At 43.1% G+C, this 16,099-nt stretch overlaps 1 protein-coding gene across 2 annotated transcripts in view; it reads left to right on the top strand.

Annotated features, from left to right (window-relative positions):
• Positions 1-16,099, top strand: part of bms1 (BMS1 ribosome biogenesis factor) — an 83,536-nt gene that overhangs the window by 26,292 nt on the left and 41,145 nt on the right. For both annotated transcript variants that reach the window (XM_068020285.1, XM_068020284.1), the window contains exons 4-9: positions 2,618-2,697; positions 3,769-3,957; positions 7,632-7,774; positions 8,772-8,893; positions 9,952-10,148; positions 14,650-14,789. In XM_068020285.1, the coding sequence (XP_067876386.1) occupies positions 2,618-2,697; positions 3,769-3,957; positions 7,632-7,774; positions 8,772-8,893; positions 9,952-10,148; positions 14,650-14,789 (871 nt within the window). The remainder of the gene's footprint in view (positions 1-2,617; positions 2,698-3,768; positions 3,958-7,631; positions 7,775-8,771; positions 8,894-9,951; positions 10,149-14,649; positions 14,790-16,099) is intronic.

Genomic DNA, 16,099 nt, shown 5'->3' with positions numbered 1-16,099 from the left:
ATTACAAAAAAAAAGAGGGAGAAATGAGAGTAAACTAACAAGAAATATAAAAAAGACAATAACCACTTCTAAAAAAAGCTAAAGTATGCATTGGTCCCTTAGAGTATGAAACTGGGGGATTAATAATGGGAAACAAGGAAATGGCAGAGACTTTGAACAAGTATTTTGTAATAAAAACAAGAAATGCTGGAATCACTCAGCAGGTCTGGCAGCATCCGTGGAAAGAGAAGCAGAGTTAACGTTTCGGGTCAGTGACCCAGTATTTTGTATCTGTCTTCACAGTAGAGGACTCAAAACAAAAAAATCCCAAGGATAGTAGAAAAGCAAGGGGCAAAAGGGAGGGAGGAACTTAAAACAATCACTATCACTAGAGAAAAAGTACTAGGAAAAGTAATGGGAGTAAAGACTGACATGTGTCCTGGTGCCTGCATTCCAGGGTCTTAAAAGAAGTGGCTGCAGCAATAGTGGATGCATTGGTTCTAATCTTCCAAAATTCCCTAGATTCTAGAAAAGTCCCAGCGGATTGGAAAACAGCAAATGTAATACCTCTATTCAAGAAAGGAGGGAGACAGAAAGCAGGAAACTATAGGCCAGTGAGCGTAACACTTGTCATGGGGACACGGGTTTGAATCCCACCACGGCAGATAGTGAAATTTGAATTCAATTAATAAATCTGGAATTAAAAGCTACTCTAATGGTGACCATGAAACCATTGCTGTAAAAATCTATCTGGTTCACCAATGTCCTTTTAGGGGAGGAAATCTGCTATCCTTACCTTCTGTGGCCTACATGTGATTCCAGCCCCACAGCAATGTGGTTGACTCTTAAAATGCCCTCTGAAGTGTCTTAGTAAACCGCTCAGTTCAAGGGCAATTTGGGATGGGCAATAAATGCTGGCCTATCCAACGACGCCCACATCCCACAAAAAAACGAATTTTTAAAAATTGGGATAATGCTGGAAACCATTTTTAAGACAGTAGTAGCACAACGTTTAGAAATATCATGATAAAATCAATCAGAGTCGGTGTGGTTTTGTGAAAGGAAAATGGTGTTTGACAAGTAGATGTAGTGTATTTAGATTTCCAAAAGGCATTTGATAAGGTGCCACAACAGGTTACTGCACATGATAGGAGCTTATGGTATTGGGGGTAATATATTAGCACGGATAGGGGATTGGCTAACAGAAAACAGAGTCGGGAAAATTGGGTCATTTTTAGGTTGGCAAACTAACTGGGGCGCCATAGGGATCAGTGCTGGGGCCTCAACTATTTACAATCTATATTAATGACGTGGATGAAGAGACTGAGTGTATTGTAGCCAAATTTGCTGACAATTTTACGATGGGTATGAAAGCAAGTTGTCAAGAGGACATAGAGTCTGCAAAGAAATATAGATAGGTTAAGTGAGTAGGCAAAAATTTGGCAGATGGAGTATAATGTTGGGAAAATGTGAGGTTGTCCACTTTCGTGGGAAGAGTAGAAAAGCACAACATTATCTTTTTGTCCAGAGAATGTGCCTCAGAGCAGCTGTATTGTACTAGTGCAACAATTACCATATCCAAATCTTCCATTGTATACCCTGTAACTGTTGTCAATTATCACCAAACAAGCGATAGTTTTGTGGTATTGGCCCATGCATCCTAGAAGTCTGTACAAAACCTTAAGACCTCAGTTGGAGTAATGGGCTCCATACTAGGAAGGAATTAGGCTTCAGAGATGGTACAGCACAAATTCAATAGGTGCTGCCTAGTATGAGGAAAGACCTGAAAATTTAGCCCATTTTTAGAACAATGTAGATTAGGAAGGGGGAAATGATAATGTTTATGATTTATTTATTTAGAGATACAGCACTGAAACAGGCCCTTCGGCCCACCGAGTCTGTGCCAACCAACAACCACCCATTTATACTAATCCCTATATTAACCCCATATTCTCTACCACATCACCACCATTCTCCTACCACCTACCTACACTAGGGGTAATTTACAATGGCCAATTTACCTATCAACCTGCAAGTCTTTGGCTGTGGGAGGAAACTGGAGCACCCGGCGGAAACCCACGCAGACACAGGGAGAACTTGCAAGCTCCACACCGCATGTATGTGTGGGACAGAGTAGTTAGAAGATGGATGAGGGTCAGGAAAGAGGGACCATTGATGCAAGACAGGGCAAGAGGAACTTCCTTACACACTGGGAGTTGTGAGCCTCTCCGATTCACTTCCAGCATTAGTGTTTGAGGCAGAAAGTGTCAGCATTCAAGCTTAGATTGGATAGGTGGGTGAAGGGATTTTGGAATGGGGCAATTGGGCCAAATAGCCTATTTCTGTGTTGCAACCTTTGTGTTGCTATGAACTAGAATGAGATTGTTGAAATTGATTTTAATTGAGATCATTTGAGGACACTTTCATCCGAGGTCCCAGGAGTGAAAAAACATTGACTGATCCATCAGTTCCTGTATCCCTATTGTGAATATTCTATTATTTTAAACATGCTCTCCAAGATTTATCATCTTTAGTTTTTCCGTGTGGAATCTGGGCTTATTTTCTTCATCTTCTTGGTCTTCCTTTGCATAGTCCTTACAAGTCTTTGTAAGTAATCAGATGCTTTGGTTTCCAATAGGCAAAAAGCGGCGTCTGTCCATCATTGAATGTGGGAATGATATGAACTCGATGATCGATTTGGCCAAAGTGGCCGATCTGGTGAGGAATCATTTTGCATTCTGAAATTTTAAAGTTTAAAAACTTGGCTGTTTTGTTAAATTGCTTGGTAAAATGAGTGCTGCTGCCAAATGGCATAGACCACAACATGCATTTATATAGCACCTGTTAAAATAGTAAAATGTCCAAGGCCCTTCACAGGAGCGTGATCCAACAAAATTTGATCCACAGCCTGTGAAGAGATATTGCGGCAAGCTTTATCAGAGAGACTTTAAAGTGCGCCTTCATGGAGGGTAGAGGGGCGGAGAGGTTTGGGGAGAGAATTCCAGAATCTAAGGTCGAGACAGCTGAAGGCATGGTCGCTGGTGGTGGAGTGATGAAAGTCAGGGATGTGTAGGAGAGCAGAGATCCCAGAGGCTTGTTGGGCTGGAGGAGGTTACAGTGATCGGGAGGGGTCAGGCCGTGGAGGGATTTGAGCACAAGGATGAGAATTTTCAAGTCAAGCCATTCCAAGATTGTCAGCCACTTTAGGTCAGCAAGCAAGTTAGAATACAGGCAGCAGAGTTTTGGGTGAGCTGCAGTTTTTTGGAGGTTGAAGATGAGATTTCAATTAAGCCTGTATTGCTTATTTTGCTAAATAAAGAACTACTTTAAACTATTAAGTGACCAAGTGGCACAGCGAGTTAGCACACTGCCCTTTTTTATCTTATAGAGCGAGGTTTTAAATGTGGTTTAGCTTGTAAGAAAGTCTCTGCCAGTTGGCAGGCCTGCATTGAGGAAAGATAGTCTACAGGGGTGTTGGGTACTTTCACTCTGATGCATTAGGCAGTTTATGGATGTGGAAAATAGCAATGTTTTACAAATGAGTGGGATCCTTTTTCTGAGGTTAAGCGAGTGTGAAGGAAGCGTTTTGCTGTATCAAAGCCATGCTATAACTGATAGTATTTGAATGGACACTGCTGGCAATGAAAAGCTATTGACTCCTCACCTCAAAAAACACTAATTCATGAAAATATAAGAGGTAAATGAAACACACAGAATCTTCCTGAAGACTTTTCTCGAGGTATGTTGTGTGTACAGCCACAGTGGACTAAGTAAACCTCTCTTCTTCAGGTTTTAATGCTGACAGATGCCAGCTTTGGCTTTGAGATGGAGACATTTGAGTTCCTGAACATCTGTCAAGTTCATGGTTTCCCCAAAATCATGGGGGTCCTCACCCATCTCGACACCTTCAAAAACAACAAGCAGCTGAGGAAGACCAAAAAAAGGTTGAAACACCGGTTCTGGACCGAGGTCTACCAGGTATGAGCCATTGAGGGGGAGATCAGAGAGCTGATCGACCCTTGAAAATGAAGACATCCTGTAATGTGGCACGGAGCCATGGCTATCAGGAAGATCCTGAGTTGGATCCACGCTCAGTGATGGATTAGCTAATCTTAGCCGCATGTCTGATCAAGTTAGTTCAGTTTGTTTCAGGCTGTATCAAAGGTGGCAATCAATAGGGATGCAATCCCAATCCATGATTACTGCCAAGTGCCCTTGCTGGAAATGCTTTGCTTTGATTTGAGGATAGAATCGATCTTTGCTATGATCTCTATCAAGTTGAATAGTTCACTGAGCCCTGTCTAGACATACTCTCAAATGTCACTTGGGTAATGTACTGCAAGGAGCATTGGTGTGTTTGATTACAGGAAGCCCATTATCCAGAAACTAGTTCTGTTTTAGTGATTGGGGATATTTTCAGTGCTGTCCTATCCTGAAGGTTGGGCAGTGGTTCCACAGGTACTGACAGTCTCCAGTACTTGACAAATGGCCGTTTCTTGAGTTTGAGTCCACTGAGCATTGACAGACTGTTTATCTTTGGATGTCATCATCACAAAGATTTCCAGCACAAGTTACTGTACAGCAATTAGGAGCACTAACCTCCTTCCCTCCCTCCGCCATAGCTCACAGGTGCCCAGGTTAATTTGTGCACATCAACTTTTGCACAGTAAGAAATAGGAGCAACAGTAGGCTGTCTCAGCACAAACTGGGATCAAACTTGGGCTCATGTGACCTGTAGGGTTTAGTCTCCTATTGGGTAATGCATTAACCCACTCAGCTACTGGGGGGCTTGTGTTAAATTTCATTTGTTAGTAAAACATCGAGGCTTCTTGCAGAGTTCTGAGTGTGGTTCTTGCAGACATATTAAACAATTTGGATTTCTATAGCACCTTTCGTGACTTCAGGATGTCCAAAGCACATCACAGCCAATGAAGTACTTCTTGTTGTATAATCACTGGTGTAACATAGGAAGTGCAGCAGCCAATTTGTGCACAGCAAGATTCCACACAAACAGCTGAGAGATAATTACCTACAGGTAATATATACTACAGGTCTTCTCAACCAACTGGTCCATTCCACACGAGCCGCCTCCTGCCCTATTTCATCTAGCCCAGTCAGCATAACCTTTTATTCCTTTCCCCCTGTGCTTGTGTAGCTTCCTCATAAATGCATTAATGCTATTCAGCGCAACCACTCCCTGTGATAGCAAGTTCCCCATTCTCAACACTCTGTTAGTAAAGAAGTTCCCCCTGAATTCCATAAAGAATTTATTAGTGGCTATCTTGTATTTATGACTAGATAGTCTTTAGTGACGCAGTTGAGGTAGAAGTAATAGACAGGACATGAGGGAACACTTCTGCTGTTCTGCGAACAATGTCATGGGATCTTATACATTCACCTGAGGGGGAAGATAGGGCCTCAGTTCAACATCTCATCTGAAGGACAGCACCTCCAACTGTTGTTACGACCGACCGCTCCAGTCAAAGCCCCCAATCTGAATATACGATTCTGATTATGGTGGGAGAAACGCACTGTTAATTCAATCCCGTCCCTCCATAGATTGCCTAACACATCATTTTAATCTTTCCAAATTAAAGAAAGATGCAGCCAAATTGTACCATCTGTTAACCCCCGAATGAGGCTAACCAAACCAGGTGTTTTTAAATCAATAAATTAACTGTTTAATTAGAAAAATTAAATTCTTAAACACTAAGATATAAACAACATTTAACATACAAAAATTTAGAGTCCTTGCAGATTTACACTCCTGCCGGATGTGGAACAGTCCAAGGTTGCTTGAAGTCCTCACAGCCGTCCGATGGGGTGAAAAAAGGTTCTTCAACAATAGAACAGTCTGTAGTCTAATTCAGAAGTTGCAATTGCTTCTCCTTCTCCAGCGATGAATTTCAACAATTAATAACTTGCAAGCATTTTTTAATGAACCAATTTGGCTTTAGAATTTTTTGAGGGATAAAAGATTGTCACAGTCTAACTTCCCTTCCTTCAGTTTAAATTATCAGAGATCACTGTTTTGGCTTGACATTTTAGAATTTTGAGAGAATAATAAATAAACAGACTAAATTCTCTTCATTTAGTTTAAATGGTCTGAGAGCACTCCTTTCAGGTGCTAACACACAGCTGTCTGTCTTTCTCAGAACAGACTGTTTCCACTATAAGCCAGGTCAAAATTAAATTGTAACATGTGTCTCCCGATCTCTGGTTCTGAATGGCTGTATCCCGGGCAACTAGAATGCATTCTTTGACTCAGCTTCTGGAGCCTGCTCCCTTTCCTGCCTTAAAGGCACACCGCATTCTTCTCGGAAAAATAACTATAGGATCATAACACTGTGCAGTATTGCACTGAAGTGTCAGCCTGGATTATGTGCTCAAGTTATGGAGCTACAACATCTGACTCGGAAAAGTGCTATTTACTGAGCCACAGCTTATACCTTGGTGTTGTTGAAACATTGATGTATTTAAGGGAGGCTTAATGCATGCGTGTGGGAGAAAGGAATCCAGAGATACAGGGTCAGGATGATAAGTAATTATAGTGGAAGGAGGCTTATGTGGAGCATTGACCAGATGGCCTGTTTCCTTGCAGTAAACACATAAATTAAAGAAAAAGAGATGCCAAAGGCAGAAATGCATGGACACTTCTTTTAAAAATTACTTCAATGCAGTGAGGCTTTTATAAGGGACTTGTAAATAAACTCTCTGTAAATGTTAAAACTAATTAAGGAGCCAGACAGTTTTGTAGTGCCTTTTCATCAGTATGTTCTGTAACTATCAGTGAACCAATAGAATCCATCCCTGGGCCTGGCCTTTCTTATCCGATAACATAAATGCGAACAGGAGTAGACCATAGGCCCCTCGAGCCTGCTCTGCTATTCAATCCGATCATGGCTGATCTTCTGCCTCAACTCCATTTTCCTGCTCACACCCTATATCCCTTGATTTCCTGAGTGACCAAAAATCTCTATCACAGCCTTAAATATATTCAGCGATGGAGCATCCACAACCCTCTTGGATAGAGGAGTGACGAAATTTCTCCTTATCTTGGTCCTAAATGATTGGCCCCTTATCCTGAGTCTGCCCTGTGTTCTAGATTCATCACCAGTAGAAACCATCTCTGTGTCTTCCCTGTCAAGCCCCTTCAGAATCTTGTATGTTTCAATGAGATCACCTCTTATTCTTCTAAAGTCCAGAGAATATAGGCCCAATTTACTCAGCCTCTCGTCAAAGGACAGCCCTCTCATTCCAGGGACCAATCTAGTGAACCTTCACTGTACCGTCTCCAAGGCAAGTTAAAGTGCTGCCTCCATCACCAACCTCTGAACTGTTTCTGGTATTGGAGGGAGGGAGTTGTTTATTAAAACAATCTGGGACTGACGGCAAAAGATCAGCTTCCACAAGCAAAGCACAAAATATTTTTCAATGGCAGAGCCCATCACAGTTCACACTGAAAAATGTATTTATGCCACCCAGTGGTGGTGTATGTCAGTGCAGCAGGTGAGAAATGCATTGATGGTGAAAAGCCAGATTGCTTATAATGTGGCTGTTGGTGAGGCGCTGCCCCGCAATTTCTGATGACTGCCATTGACTATACTTTGTTCACTAAAGCAAACCTCAGCAGCATCTTCTGGGTTTTCCAGGGTGCAAAGCTCTTTTACCTATCGGGAATGGTTCACGGAGAATATCAGAAACAGGAGATTCACAACCTGGGCCGATTTATCTCTGTGATGAAGTTCCGGCCACTAGTGTGGCAAATGGCACATCCTTACCTCTTGGCTGACAGGTATGTACAAGTATCCAGCTTTTCTTGGGAAATCTAGATGAAGAGCTATTGAAGTAGTCGAGACGTAATCCGGGTAGATGACCCTAGATCAAAATTGCAGGAGGAGGGACATGAGGCTGGGAAGAATGATTTAGTGTGAGGATAGGGGTTGTACCCCTCCTAGAATTCCTTCCCTTTCCCACATAAATTACATTAACTCCCATCTGTCTTTGGATAGTTTATGTCACCAGTTTTATTGCCCTGTTCCTTTTATTTTTTTTAAATGTCTTTTCTCTTTTGTTAATTTTCTAATTGGGCTGATTTCTTAGAGTTTTCCCAAAAGTAATGCTTTGGGTTAGGAATAGAGAGGGGAATGCACTTTTAGACAGAATAGTGCTCATAAACTAGCAGGCATTGTGCATTATTGTATCAAATGTGATGAGAGCAGACAAAAGAACCCAACCAGCTCTTAGATGAGAGGTGTAAGACCTCACTTCGGTGAGTGAATTGTGGTATTTTCTGTGGTATATGCAAGGAAGCAAACTACTGTTATGTCCGAGGAGCTGTCAGTGCTGGGAGATGGGCTGCATTCATTTTGCATCTATTTATTTTAAAGCAGTAGCTGCTGAATCAAGAGGTGTTGGTATTTGAATCTGTAGTCAGTATTCCTTTTCTCCATTATTTCTGAACTCCGAATTTGTGTATATGAAGGAGAAAATGGTTTGCTGCTCCAAGGAGGTCTGGTGTATATTATACATTCTGTAATCTATGTATTACTGTGGACTCCTCCTCCCAAAGCTCCACAAATGGCAATGGCCCAAAACTGCAGAACTGCCTCTGGAACTGTGGATTCCCCCAACCAAGCAAGCCTTGGGGATCATCAACAAATGCCTTGCCCTCCAAAAAGTGTGCTGTACCCAGCATGTGCTCAGCCATGCCAAACATCACAATGTAGCAACATGTGATCATTGAGTGGAAAAGTGAAAACAAAATTGAGAAAATGTCACTGCTTTTTCAGAATGGAAGATCTGACCAATCCTGAGGACATACGCCAAAACCATAAATGTGACCGTAAAGTTTCAATGTATGGGTACCTGCGCGGGACATACCTCAAGAACAACAGTCAGATTCACATTCCAGGTAGTGTACGCCTTAGATCCATTGAAATTGCTTATGGGCTTAAGCGTGTCATGTGGTGAGGAGCTACAAACCAGAAGAGACCAGGTTCAGCCTGTAGTTTGTGCTGAATTAGTTGCTCTCAGTTGGGGCAGTTTGAACACCATAAAGGGTTTCTGTGCTGGTCGTATAGGGAGGGCAAAAAAAAAATCAGCCATAGTTCTACTCTGGATCCCAATGAAACAATTTATGCCAGAAAAAGTTCATATGTATAGGACACAGTCAGGTTCAACTGTGATGATGGGGCATTAGAAGAGGGGTAGGTCATTCAGTACCTCAAACCCATTCAATCAGATCATAGCCTATCTACACCTCAACTCCATTTACCCAGCTTTGCTTCACGTTCCCTTGACATCATTGCCTCGCAAAGATTTATCTCTGTCTTGAAAATTCTAATTGACTGCAGCCTTTTGGGAAACAGAATTCCAGATTTCCACTACCCTCTGTCAGGAAAAGTCTATCCGGATTTCATTCCTGAATGGCTTAGCGCTAATTTTTAGATGTCCCTTTGTCTGGATTGCCCCACCAGAGGGAATAATTCTTCTGTCTACACTGTCAAATCACAGAATCTGACAACACAGAGGGAGGCTGCTTGGCCTGTCTTGTCTGTGCTAGCTCTTTGAAAGAGGTATCTGAGTGGTCCCACTCCTTTTTTGGCATTCTAAATATCTGTTGGATCATTCCTCAACCTTTCTAAACTCAAGTCAAGTTTATGCAACCTGTCCTCATAATCTAACCCTTTAAACCCAGGGATGGAAGAGAAGCTGCTTATAGTAAATATGACCACTTCTTGGAGGGTTATTGGCAGCTTTTGAATGGATCTCAAGTTTCGGGGGAGGAGGGAACCTTTTGGAGTTTTTAAATGTGTTATGTTGTGTGGCTTGTAAAATCTGCAATCTTTGCTAATCAGACACTGTAATGAGGTGTGTTCTGTGATACTACAGTATATCTGACCTATTCGTTCAGAACATCACTTGGACACAATCCACATACTTAAAGGTATGTCCTTTTTTGCTTTCTAGGTGTAGGTGATTTCACCGTGAATGAAGTTGGCTTCCTTCCGGATCCCTGTCCCCTCCCAGAGCAGCAGAAGAAACGGTCCCTGCATGAGAAAGAGAAGCTGATCTACGCCCCAATGTCTGGTGTTGGGGGTATTGTTTATGATAAGGATGCCGTATATATTGATCTGGGTGGGAGCCATGCTCATAGAGATGAGGAGGTAATGAGTACGCTTCAACTCTCTCATATTTAATTTTCCTCTTGCCAATTTATCTTTAGTTTCCTTCCTTCCCATGAAATATTTTGATTGCTCCCAGCCCTCCAGTGCCTGACCCAACTAGCTGTTGAACTGTGATCTTGGTAAGTAGCGTTGATATTCTGTTCAACAATAGATGTCACAACTGAAAATGGTCCTGTTGTTAAAGGGCACAGCTGTGCACTATGCAACACAGGCAGTGGTCTGGGATGGATGTCATGCTTGGTTTTACCCCATGGGCTGCTGAGGCTAGTTGTAACCAGCTTTGTTTTAATTAAAATCTTCATAATTAGACCCCATTTTACTGCCCCCTTATCTAGCAGTGGAACCTCTTCCTTTCCAGACTGAACTGGGAGTGGAAGCTGAAATAAAAACAAAATGCTGGAAATAGTCAACAGGTCAGGCAGCATCTGTGGAGAGAGAAGCAGAATTAACGTTTCAGGTCTATGACCTTTCAATAGAACTGGCAAAGAAAAGAATTAGGTTTTAAGCAAGTGAAGGTGGTTGGGGGGGGGGGGTAGTGGTTGGTGGGGACGAAAACAAAAGGGAAGATGTGTGCTAAAGCAGAGGGCAGGAGAGATTAAATAACAAAGCTGTCATGGGACAAAGGCAATGAGCGTGTTAATGCTGGTGTAAGACAAAGCATTAGTTCAGAGAGAGTGTTAATGGCAGAGTAATGAGCAAGTCTGACTACATGAAAAAACATTCACATGGTTTAACAAAAAGAAAAGAAAATTTTTTTTTTAAAGTCATGCTCTGAAATTGTTTAACTCAAGGTCGAGTCCACGAGGCTGTAGAGTGCTTAATCGAAATATCAGGTGCTGATCCTCTAGCTTGTGTTAATGTTCAGTGGAACACTGCAGCAGGCCAAAGACACAAATGTGGGCATGAGAGTGGTGGGGGGGGGGGAGTGGGGGTTGGGTTTGTTGAAATGGCCGACAACCAGAAGCTTGGGGTCATGCTTTCAGACTGAGTGGAGGTGTTCCGCAAAGCGGTCACCCAATCTACGTTTGGTCTCCCCAATGTAGAGGCATTGTGAGCAGCGAATGCAGTATACTAAATTGAAGGAAGTGCAAGTAAATCACTGCTTCACGAGTGAGGAGAGAGGAGGTAAAAGGTATTACACCTCCTGCTTGCATGGGAAGAGGATGAGGTGTCTGGGGTGATGGAGGAGTGGACCAGGGTGTTGCGGACGGAATGATCCCTTCAGAATGCTGGCAGGGGAAGGGAAGATGTGTTTGGCGGTGGCATCACGCTGGAGTTGGCAGAAATGGCGGAAGATGATCTTTTGGATGGAGGCTGGTGGGGTGGAAAGTGAGAACAAGGGGGACCCTGTCGTGGTTCTGGGAGGGAGGGGAAGGGGTGAGGGCAGAAGTGAGGGAAATAGGTCGGACACGGTAGAGGGCCCTGTCGACCATAGTGGGGGGGAATCCTCGGTTGAGGAAAAAGGAAGACATGTCACATGTCAGAAGCGCTGTTGTGGAAGGTTGCATCATCAGAGCAGATGTGTTCCACTTTCCACCCCATGAACTTGTCTGACAGGTGAAATGTGAAGTGACAGAGAAGTGTGAAGTGATGAATTTTGGTAGGAAGAATGACAAAGGGCAGTGTAAAATAAATGGTGTAAGTTTATTGGGGTTGCAGGAATAGAGAGGCACAAATCTTTGAAGGTGACAGAATAAGTGGATGAGACTATTTAAAAAAAAAAAAATACGAGATTCTAGGTTGTGCAAATAAAGGCTTCAAAGTACCTTTAAAGCTGCGCTGACCCTGTATAAATCATTGGTTAGGCTCCAGCTCCGAGTATTGTGTAATAGTAACTTCCGAAAGGGAATTGGATAAATACTTGTAAAGGGAAAATTTACAGGGCTCTGGGGAAAAACCAGGGAAGTGGATCTAATTCGATAGCTCTTTCAAATAGTCAGCACAGGTACGATGGGCTGAATAGCCACCTGTGCTGTAAGATCCTGTGATTGTTCTCTCCACAGACCTGACCTGAGTGTTTCCAGCATTTACTGATTTTATTTCAGATTTGCAGCGTCTGCAGTATTTTGCTTTTCGTTCACTGGTTTAGATCCTGCAGTTTCATGATTTGCACTGGGAGTTTTATAGATTGAATTGTGCTGACCAGTTTCAGAAGTGGCCAGTATGTTAGAATTGTTTTACATCTAGAAGTACGTTGAAACTACAACATGAAAACAGACCGATCAGCAAATCCAGTTTGTGTTGCCATTGGCCTCCAATGCACGCACATAATCCCAATCACAGGCACCTGCCCTGTTCCCATATCCCTGCTGTCTGATGTCTCGAGTGCCTTTCTGTTCTGTTAATTCAAACCCTGAGGTCTTATTTAAACTGTACCAAGGCTCCTTAGACAGCACCTTCCAAACCCGCAACCTCGACCACCTAGAAGGACAACGGCAGCAGATGCATGGGAACACCACCACCTGCAAGTTCCCTCCAAACCACGCACCATCCTGACTTGGAACTGTATCGCCTTCACTGTCACTTGGTCAAAATCCTGGAACTCATTTCCTAACAGCACTGTGGGTGTACCTACCCAACATGGACTGCAGCGGTTCAAGAAGGCAGCTCACCACCACCTTCTCAAGGGCAATTAGGGATGGACAATAAATGCTGTCCTACCCATGAAACGAATAAAAACAAAAGGAAACTGGCCATGTAAACTGTCACGCTGTAATTGCACCACCCTGCTCCTCAGCTTGTATGACACAGGCACTCTAGCACTGCAATCAACTCTACTTCTCAAATGCTGCAAGTTTTTTGGAAGTATATAAACATAAGGATGCATCACTTTAAAATGGAGACTGAATTACTTCTGAAATTCCCTACCCTAGATTAGATTAGAGATACAGCACTGAAACAGGCCCTTCGGCCCACCGAGTCTGTGCCGAACATCAACCACCCATTTATACTAATCCTACACTAATCCCCTATTCCTACCAAACATCCCCACCTGTCCCTATATTTCCCTACCACCTACCTATACTAGTGACAATTTATAATGGCCAATTTACCTATCAACCTGCAAGTCTTTTGGCTTGTGGGAGGAAACCGGAGCACCCGGAGAAAACCCACGCAGACACAGGGAGAACTTGCAAACTCCACACAGGCAGTACCCGCAATCGAACCCGGGTCCCTGGAGCTGTGAGGCTGCAGTGCTAACCACTGCGCCACTGTGCCGCTCAATCCTGTTTCCCTGAAGACTATGTTCTACTTTCGCTCCCATGAACACTGTCTCCGGTGAACGATAGACCTTAATATGCTGCGGCTGGCTCGTTGTGGTTCTGGCTTTTTATTGTTCCTGGAAAGTTTTTCTCTATATTCCATTATACTTTCAGAACCCCCACTCCCCACCACCAAGACCGTGACTGAAATTTGCAGTAGGGGTTGTATAATGTCTGACCTGTGATGGACATATGTTTTTGGATATACTGGTTGACCTCCCGTTGCATTCTGCAAATTAAATAAAACAGTAGTTTGGTCTCTGTTGTCCTCATGTTTGCTGTTTCTGTTTGTGTCTCTCATGCTCCACTTTTCTGCTTTTCTCTGTTTTCTTTCTCGCAAGATCCTTTTGCTTCTCTCTCTCTCTCTCCAGTTCTTCTCTGTGCCCTTTTTCTTTTGGTAGTGTTGTGGAACAAACAGGGCCCTCAGCAGCTCCCGTTGCATCTGCTACCCCATCACCGTCCCACTGCTAAAACCCTATCCTATCACCGCTCACTTCAATCTCTATCACTACCCCTACATCGTCCCATGTGAGAGCATGAAGTAAGGTTTTATAGCAGAAAGATTGTTAATGGAATATGGACTTCCTTTTAATGGCTTTCAGTTCTTCACTCCTCTTCATCCCATCTTCCCCAGATGCTATCACCTGTAATCCTATTGAGTATTCCCTCATCCAGTTCTTCTACACTCCATTGCTTCTGGCTGCAACCTCCTGTCTCCAGCCACCATTTCCACCTGCCCCTTCTCCCACCAGCATCCCTGTCAGTCTTTCCTGTGATTCTTTCTTGAGCACCTTCTCTCTCAATCATCCATGTTGCTCAAGCTGCACTATACATTGCCCCTCACCCTCCTGCATTCCCTAAGCCTTAAAGAAAAGCATGTTAGTCATACTTAGATTTGTGACATGCAAAAGAGAGAGGAAATCAAGGAAGGACAGATTTATAGAAAGGAGACCAAAATAATGAAAGAAAGTTTATAATGCACCACCGTGTAACAGCCTTTGAGAGAAAGGGGGGAACAGACATTCAGGGCAATTGACAAAGCATTCAAGTGGGAAATATAAAATAATTTTGTCCCTGAGCAATTAGTAACGTTTCAGTTATGTATTATAATGGTGATGACGCTATGCAAAAGGGTATCCTTAACACACTATTAACAATACTATGGAAGATTTTGTTACTACATGTTTATATAAAAATAGTATCATCTTTGTCTGTAGGAGGAGCAAAGGCCAAACCATGAACTTGTGCAGAGCCTCATTGCAACGCACAGCACCATCGACACCAAGATGGCATCTAGCAAAGTTTCTCTCTTCATGGACTCAAAGCCACTGGCATCTGAGGAATTGGAAGAAAGCGGGTAGGCAAAAACTTTGATATATTCAATTTCAGCCCATCACTTTCAAACCTGGCCATTCTTCACACCCTAGGTGCTTGCCCAGTCCTGATGTGATTCTGAGAAATGGTATTTTTGCTCCTTGTGTCATGATATTGCTGCCCTGCAGTCTTAGTAATCACCTGCTTCTTGTATAGTGGGCTAGGAAGTCCCAAGTTGTCCAATTTTCTTCCCTCCTCGGGTTTTGAGAAGTACTTGAAGCGCCAGTGTTGCCTTCAAAGCCTGGCACAGCAGTTGCTAAGCTGTTGGTGTTTTGCCTGTTTTTCTCTGTTTAACTCTGTGAGCTCAGCAGAGGGTGATTACTGCCTCTGCTATATCTCCAGTAAGTTAGTCTTTCTAGATAATCTAGCAAGGTCATCTCCCTTTAAGACCAGATTCATTATTTGCAAAGCCTATTAGTGTCCTTCCTCTGTGTACAAGCTTAATTAATGAAGTAATCAATTCCCAAAATGCTTGAGCAACCAGCACAATCCTTTCAATTGAACTAGTATGTTTACAGAAATATAGTGTCTTTTTTTTTTTAGAAGAAACACCTTTAGCTGAGATTTTAACCAATGGTTTATCTTCCTCTGCTACCCTCCTCCAACTTGTCTACCCTCTGCCCTTACTCTGTCTCATTCTGCACACTCGTTGTCCTATCCATTCCTATGGCTTTAGCCACCTCTGAAGATCTCTCTCCATGCCATTTCTGGTCACTTTCTCCTTTCCTCTTCTACCCTAATCCTCTGTTATCACACTCCATTGCTGTAAAGGTACTACTGCCTCCTTGAGCCCCCTGAACAACAACTTTGCCTCCACTTTCAATACCCTCCTCTCTATCAAAACATTCTCAATGCAAAATCCAGTATCCCATCCTCGAATTCATGGGCTGTCAGATCAATTGCTTATCGAGTGCGCTGCCCAATGCAACTTGAATTAGTACCATTTTCTAATTCTGGAAAGCAAACGCATCCTAAAGATTTTTAAAACAATTCTCAATTACATTCTTATCTATCGAATATAGCCAGAGAATCACCTGCAATGGCTTCTCTCCCCGCTCCCGCACTGTTACCTCTGGTGTCGTTCCGCCTCCCCCCACACCCGGCCATGGTCTATCCTTGGCCCCCTCCTATTTCTCATTTACACACTGCTTCTCGGCAACATCATCCGAAAACACGACGTCAGTTTTCACATGTACGCTGGCGACACTCAACACTATCTCACCACCACTTCTCTTGACCCCTCCACTGTTTCTGATTTGTGTCTCAACTTGTTTGACATCTTTATTGGATGTG

This window comes from Heterodontus francisci, chromosome 42, assembly GCF_036365525.1.
Source record: "Heterodontus francisci isolate sHetFra1 chromosome 42, sHetFra1.hap1, whole genome shotgun sequence".
Lineage (NCBI taxonomy): Eukaryota > Metazoa > Chordata > Chondrichthyes > Heterodontiformes > Heterodontidae > Heterodontus > Heterodontus francisci.
Note: the sequence above shows the minus strand (reverse complement) of the source record. Positions and strands in the feature narration are given on the sequence as shown.